The sequence below is a fragment of the Macadamia integrifolia genome, chromosome 2 (genome assembly GCF_013358625.1).
Source record: "Macadamia integrifolia cultivar HAES 741 chromosome 2, SCU_Mint_v3, whole genome shotgun sequence".
Classification (NCBI taxonomy): Eukaryota; Viridiplantae; Streptophyta; class Magnoliopsida; order Proteales; family Proteaceae; genus Macadamia; species Macadamia integrifolia.
Genome location: NC_056558.1, coordinates 40,709,146 through 40,716,530, shown reverse-complemented (window position 1 = coordinate 40,716,530; position 7,385 = coordinate 40,709,146). Strand labels below are relative to the sequence as shown.

The window sequence follows — 7,385 nt, the reverse complement described above, 5'->3', positions numbered from 1 at the left end:
TTATGCATAAACAGTAAATTGAGGGTATCGTACTAAGAATTCAAGGTTTGTAGTTGTCCCATAAATGTAAAATCCTTGTTCCCAATCTTGATTTCCACTTTAGTTAGAGAGAAATATGGCTGACAGCAACTTTGGAACAAAAACCTTTCAAAAAATCGTGTTTTTCTGAAAAATTACCCATCTTAGCCATTATATGACCATAGCGCACTATATCGGTACATACCGATACTCACCGATATGTATCGATACTCACCGATACGTACCGATATATATCGATACTCACCGATACGTGCCAATATATACCGATACGTACCGATCGATACATACCGATTCTCACCGATATGTACCAATACATACCAAAATGTACATTTTACCTCAATTTTATAATTTTTATAGTCGTATCGAGGCATATCGTATCGTATCGATGTGTATTGGTGGTATATTGATGCATATCGGTATGTATTGTAGGATATATATCGATACGAAAGGATTTTAAAAATTTCATGTATCGTATCGATCGGCTTATTTTAAGATACGTATCGGAGGATATCGTATCGGTATCGGAGATGCTTAAAACCATGATCACAACCATTAATCAATTCACTTTCGCATTATTAAAAGAAAATAAAATAAAGTAATTGTTTTTCCTGTGTTCGACCCGTAACTACACTGATCCGTACGCTTGCGATTACATTTTAAAATCTCAAACAATATGCTTTCAATTTTATCTAAAATAGATAATAACATAGGATGGTGGTGGTGATGGTGGGGACATGGAAAAGACAAATGTTGGGAACAAAGGCCAAGTGATTTATGCTTAGACATAATCATATACGTGTCATGCGCGTATTGGATTTAACCAAAAGAAAAAATGCCATAGAAAAGGTAATTAGGAATACTCAATATGTGAAACACACGTAGTACGGTTGCATTCTGGCACCGTAGACTGGTCGGCCTTCTTTTGGGAAATTCAAAATAACTGGAAACTGATAGAGAGGATTTTTTTTTTCATCAAAAAAAAAAAAAAAAGATAGAGAGGTTTTTTTTCTTTTTGGTAAATTTCAAAGATGAATCAAGCTTTGAAACAAAGACAAGGATCTCTTCAATAGTTCAACCACCACATTTGGCTTTCTCATTCAATTGAGAAGGGGCAAAATAAATCTTCGTTTGGTGATGATGAATTCAATTATAATATCAAATCACTGAATGAATGAAGAAATTCTCTCTTCACTTTAGGCAATGAATTTTTTTTGCTATTAAATAAAATCCAAATTTTGTGATAGACCATTTTTTTTTTTTAACCTCTTCGCTTTCAAGAAAGGATTCAAAGATGCACCCACAACCTTTTAAAAGATCCAATATAACTACATGGATTTGGGAAGTTTTGGGGTTGACAAGGATCCACATTGAGTCCCAAATTAATTCAATTTGTAGTAGTTCTACATTTAGACTATGTTTGGTGCTCTTTTTTTCTAGCTTGCATTTATTTTATTCATAATTTTTTTTTTGTAAAACCAATTGAAAATTAATATAACAATAAAAAAGGAGTTTTTACTGATACAACATGTTAGAAATCAACTTCATTTCAAAATGCATGAGGATGTTTAACCAAAAAAGTAAATAATATCCTGAATACTGAAACTCTTGGCATTGATAAAGGATTTTTTTTTTTTTGGGTGAATACTAATAAAGGATTCCACATCTTATTATATAGTTAAATTATTTCTCTTACTCAATTTTATTCAAATGCATTTATTAGTCATGTTCAATAAAAAAAAAATATAAGAAAAAATTATAAATATTAATAATTATTTTCCCATAGAAGATTTTACAACGAAACAAACAAATCAATGAAGGAAATATTAGGAAACCATTAGGAATCATGGAATACAACAAGCAGTCCACTAGAAGTTGAAACAGACCTGATTGGACAATCCATCCAGAGAAAAAAATAAAAATAAATAAATAAATCTAGGGACAAGTAGGGAGTGTCAAATGGTTGGTCGGTCCGGTTTTGATCTTTTGGATTGAGCCAAATAGAATCCAGACCCGATAAGAGAAGGCTGAGTATTAGTTTTTTCTTCTCAATTTCGATTTATCATATATATATAAATGGTTTTGGGGGTTTGTATCGATTTTTAGCAGTTTCGACCAATTTTTAATTTTGATCTAGTTTTCGATCAATTAAATGTGGTCCAATTTTCAACTGGCCTCACAATATCCAACTGAAGTTGGTCCTATAGGAATTGATTCCATTTGAATTCTGGATCGCTTTGACCGGTTTGGTTTTGCTTTTGGCATCCCAAGGGATGGAATCGGATACGGGTTAAACCAGGAGCCCAACTTCACACTTAATGGAGGCTTAAAATTGAAAGTCCAAAGTCCGCACCCGGCCATGCCCGAAACTCGAGAGTTGTCCAGGTGGCCCATGTATGGTGTTGCCGTGTTGAGAAGTTTCTAGAAAGTCTCATCGTCATCAGAGAAGGGGTAATTTGGTAAAGTGCTTTCGGAGAAGAAGATCTGATTTGGGGAAGTGGACCAGTCTACTACTATACTTTAGTGAGAAGAGAGAGAAACTGGTTACAAGTGGCACAAAGCTGATCCAAGTGGCAGAAATTTCTGAGAAAGTGTAATGTGTCCTCGTCCTTGATGTCGACCTCGACAACATATATAATTATATATACTCTCTCTCTCTCTAAAATATCTTTCTCTCTCTCATTCCCAAGTGTCTAGAAATTTCGATTCCATCTGTATATAAACGCACTCTCTCTCCCCCTCCTCCCCCCAACTAGTATTCTTCTAACCGCTATATTCTTTAAATTAACTGTGACCGACCCACTTCACCTACTCGATCATCTTCCCATTTCGTTACAGGAGAGAATGGAACGGATAAAGGTTGAAGATGAAGAAGAGGTCGTGATTGTCGGTGGCGGCGGTGGCGGTGGTTCATCGCCTTCATCGTCTCCGTTTTCATCTCCGGCGTTGGCACCTCAACCAATGGAGGGTTTGCATGACACCGGTCCTCCTCCTTTCCTAACCAAGACCTACGAAATGGTGGAGGATCCTTCCACCGATTCCATCGTTTCATGGAGCAGAGCTCGAAACAGCTTCATCGTTTGGGATTCCCACATGTTCTCCAGTACACTTCTACCCAAATACTTCAAGCACAGCAATTTCTCTAGCTTCATTCGTCAGCTCAACACTTATGTATGTAGTTTTCCTAATTCCATTCATTAGTTTTACTTTCCCCTTCTTCGGTGATTTTGATTCTTCCTTTGTCTGCAGGGTTTCAGAAAGGTTGATCCTGATCGATGGGAATTTGCGAGTGAAGGGTTTCTTGGAGGACAGAAGCATTTATTGAAGACCATCAAGAGAAGGAGACATGTCACTCATAACATCCAGCATCAGCAAGGAGGACGAGGACCTTGTGTTGAATTGGGCAAATATGGCGGCCTCGAAGCTGAAAGAGACAGATTGAGGAGGGACCGTAACCTACTCATGCTCGAAATTGTGAAGCTAAGACAGCAACAACAATCTTCCAGAGATCAACTCGTTACCGTCGAGGAACGGCTACAAGGTACAGAGAGGAAGCAGCAACAGATGATGACTTTCCTGTGTAGGGCTTTCAAGAACCCATCTTTTGTGCAACAGCTTATTCAGCTAAACGAACAGAGCAGAGAGCTTGGAAGCGGCGGCATTGGGAGGAAACGGAGACTACCTCCCAGCCGGAGCACCGAAAACTTACAGGAGGAGACTGCATCGGTGGCTGCAGCGGCAGAAGCTATAGGCTCTCCCCAATTTGTGAATTTCATCGGTCAATCCCAGGAAGAAGTGGCCACCGTTGAATCAGAAATCGAGACTCTGTTCTCTGCAGCCATTGAAAATGGGTCGAGCAGCGGAATTAAGGGCGAGAAGGTTGATGCCAACATGAGCATGAATAATAGCGATCCCGATTTGGGTAATAGTGCTAGCGATTTAGCGTGGGAGGAATTGCTGAACGAGGATCTGATTGCTGGAGAAGGAGAAGAAGAACTAGATTTAGGGAATAGTCAATCAGAAATTGATGTGGAAGTAGAGGAATTGGTTGCTCAACGGGGGAATTGGGGTGGAAATATGGAGGACTTAGTGGAGCAAATGGGATATCTGGGATCTAAGAAAACCTCAAACCAGGCTGGATTGGATGGGTTGCAGGTAGTAGGTTCCTGGTCTTAATGTCAACATCTGCATCTTCGTCTGTGCTTCCCATTTCTGTTATCAGCAGGGGAAGGGTTTGAAGATGCGGGAGAAACTAAGATGGGTTTCTTTCTTTTGTGTGTAAATATGAAAAGGTCTGTTTTATTTTCATTTTCTTCTTCGCATCTGCAATATCTATCTTTGGTTCATGAATAATAGTTACTGATCATTACCTGATGTTTATGTTGTTCTGTAGGGTTCAGAACCAAGACGTGCTCTTCTTCCCTCTTAGGTAGAATGGAGGATTGTTCTCGTAGTCTCAGCTGCCAATGTTTATCCCAATCGCTTCTCTGGATTCCCTTTCCCTTTCCATCCCCTCTTTTCTCTCACACTTTCTACCCTTTATTTTTGGTGTTGAAGCTACTGTTAGTACAGACTGAAGCTTTTACTAATTTTGTACAGCTTGGTGTTTAATAACTAATTTACGTAAATCCATCAGTTTTCAACTACAGGCGAAGGTTCTTAAATCCCTTTTCTCTTTTGAGTGTGAGGGAAGCATTCCCAATTGGTTTCTGATTTACAGATTTCAGTGCTGGTTGCAGATAAGCTAATACATGGGCAGAAGAGTTTGCAGACCTCAGAAAAAAACAAGACTTGATTAAATTTACAGAGTCTGATTTCACCACAATGTTCAGAACCTCAACTCCAAAGCAAGCTGAAGACCTAACCTCATGGCTGGAGGTTCAGAAAAGAGGGCAGATCTGAGCAAAATTTGTCAATGATCATCCTTGATGAGAGCACCATAATCACCAGTTATACCTTTGATAAAGGGAATATCAGAATTCAGTTTAGCATATCCATGTATGGGAGTGGTTCAAAATGAGATTTCTTGCGAGGGATTGTTGATAGGAGTGTAGTCAATGAAGGCTACCACCAAATCCTTGCATCATCCTATTAACAAAGGATAGAGTTCCATTAGGATTAGTTGAAGCATTTTTTTTTTTTTCTTGTGTGTCGGATCTCCCAAGAGTAACATCAAATTGGGTTAATTTCCTGCAATACCTTCTAAAAGAAAAATATAGGAATTCTCTAATGATTTGCTTGATCAAGAATTCAACCTACTAACTATAGAAGTTCGAAAAAGAATATAGATTGGGGATTGCCTTTCTCAAGCGTTGTACGTTAAGTTTAATCCGACAGTCTCAGCAGAAAAAGGATCTGCAAGGTAACTTCCAACAAAGACTACATAGACTAACCGCACTTTGCAAAGGTACACACAAGGTCGAAGGCACAAGGGTGATCCAAACCAGGCTAGTTTAGCATGATTACAGGATAAAAGTGCATATGCAACCGTTTCTATATAATCATTATAATATGGACAAGAAGGGCTCTAAGGATTTGATTTCTCTCAACCAAGTTGGATTTTTTAACTATGAGTATAACGAGTCATGACAGGCGTCAGGCTCTACAGACAAACAAATTCCAAATGGATTTCTAAGAAGAGGGAGGGGGGGGGAGGGGTTGGTATGTAAGTTCCACTTACTATTTGGGGTGCCCTAAGATTTTGGTTTGGACCCTTCAACACTCCAGACAGGAGTTCACAGGAAAAAAAAAAAAAAAAAAAAACCATACGTATAAAGACCTAGATCAGTTGCCACTGGCTCTTACACCATTTTGATTCGAAAAAGTTGGTTCCATGGAAATTAGCCCAAAAAAAAAAAAAAAGACCAAAGGAAAGTGCATAGATTTCAGTTATTTATTTTTTAACTTAAAAAAAGACTTGTAGGTCTAGTTCCAAGCAACAAGCTCTTTTAACCCTCTCATGATATAAGCCCCTCTAATTTTCTGCACTTCTACTCACCAAATGGGGAGATGATGGCCAAAAAATCTCATCTTTTATGTGTGTGCTTGTTCTATGTCCTGTGCTCGTCCTATTTGTGTATTATACATGATACCATGCGTTGCTGCTCACATCAGAAATAGAACTTTGATTCCCCAACATTATGATCATCCAATAAATAATAAGACGGATCACAGTGTAAGTCCTGCTCATCCTCTGCCATTGTGCTTACAGTTTGGTTATTTTGCAATAGTCTAAATACACATCAATCAATTCATGAATAAAAGAAAAGTGGCAACAATTTGTTATATGCTCACAAATCACAAGAAGGTGGATTCTATAAACAACTCTTGACTTGTGGTTAAACGTTTAATGAGTAGAAACAGGTGAGGCCTGCTATATGAATTCTTATTAGAACAGGAAACTAACAACAAAATTCCCTGCTTTAAACCCCAAGATGGTTGAAAATATGTTACAGACAAAAACTCAGAATGAGAACGCAAATTAGAAAAAAAGAATTATATGAATACAACATACAATATGAAGCATGTGTCTACTCAGAGATCAGTATTTCTTATTGCAAGTGAGCTTATTACTAGACCTTGCTGCTCCTAAGGAAGTTGTTGACAGTGATGACGACATGGCAGCAGACTTGTCAAATTCCTCTTTGTCCTCATGGAATGCTTTACTCAGGATCTCTTGGAGTTCCATGTACCTTCTCCTCTTCAGTACACGCTCCTCTGGGATATCATTCCCTAGGTGTGCAAGCTCTTGTAAGCTATCAGCATCCATAATCTTATTGAGTACCTCTGAGCAACGAGGGAAAAAGCGCTTCCCAAGCTCCACTGGATTTCAAAAAACAAACAGGCAATTAGACTTTTTTGAATGGTGGTGAACAATTTTAAGACATCTAGTTGTGCATGTAGCATAAATGCAAATTAGTCGAGAACTAAATAATCAACTCTTTCATTCAAAAAAAAGTTGTGCTTGACACATCAATTAGCTGACTCGAATAGATGTTGAAATCCAGCAACCAAGAATTCAAAAACAGCATATTCGTTGGCCATTACATCGTACATAAGGATGACTTTAGCTTTAACTCCCCTTGATACCAAGTCATAGGACCTTTCGTGGTATTGAGAAGTTGTGCATGATATAACAAATCCAGTTAAAATAAAAAGAGGGAAGGAGAAAGACGAAGAAACATGGTTACACAGACACAGGTGTTTACCCTGAACCACTACGTCAACATGACAAAGAGTATGGATACATGTACGGAATCTGCATCGGATCCTTCCCTGATCACTTGAACATGTCACTTGGATCTAAGCTTTTCCAAAATTAAGAATTGAGGGGGGAAGGGGGGGGGGGG

The 7,385-nt window shown here is 38.4% G+C and overlaps 2 protein-coding genes across 3 annotated transcripts in view; one reads left to right on the top strand and one right to left on the bottom strand.

The window, feature by feature from the left end:
• Positions 1 to 2,725: 2,725 nt before the first annotated feature.
• On the top strand, positions 2,726 to 5,266 carry LOC122067366 (heat shock factor protein HSF30-like). Of its 2 annotated transcripts, XR_006136674.1 has the most exons (4): positions 2,726 to 3,207; positions 3,286 to 4,328; positions 4,430 to 4,691; positions 4,776 to 5,266. XR_006136674.1 is itself a non-coding variant. In XM_042631202.1 (2 exons), the coding sequence occupies exons 1-2, from the start codon at positions 2,881 to 2,883 to the stop codon at positions 4,210 to 4,212; spliced, it is 1,254 nt and encodes a 417-aa protein (XP_042487136.1). In that variant the 5' UTR covers positions 2,726 to 2,880; the 3' UTR covers positions 4,213 to 4,410. The 2 variants fall into 2 exon arrangements, 1 of the variants encoding a protein (XP_042487136.1); XM_042631202.1 differs by lacking the exons at positions 4,430 to 4,691; positions 4,776 to 5,266 and having other exon boundaries at positions 3,286 to 4,410.
• Positions 5,267 to 6,386: 1,120 nt separating this feature from the next.
• The window catches only part of LOC122067358 (BTB/POZ domain and ankyrin repeat-containing protein NPR1-like), a 16,623-nt gene continuing 15,624 nt past the window's right edge, over positions 6,387 to 7,385 (bottom strand). Inside the window, exon 4 of the mRNA XM_042631189.1 lies at positions 6,387 to 6,858. Coding sequence (XP_042487123.1) covers positions 6,578 to 6,858 — 281 coding nt within the window. The 3' untranslated portion in view covers positions 6,387 to 6,577. The remainder of the gene's footprint in view (positions 6,859 to 7,385) is intronic.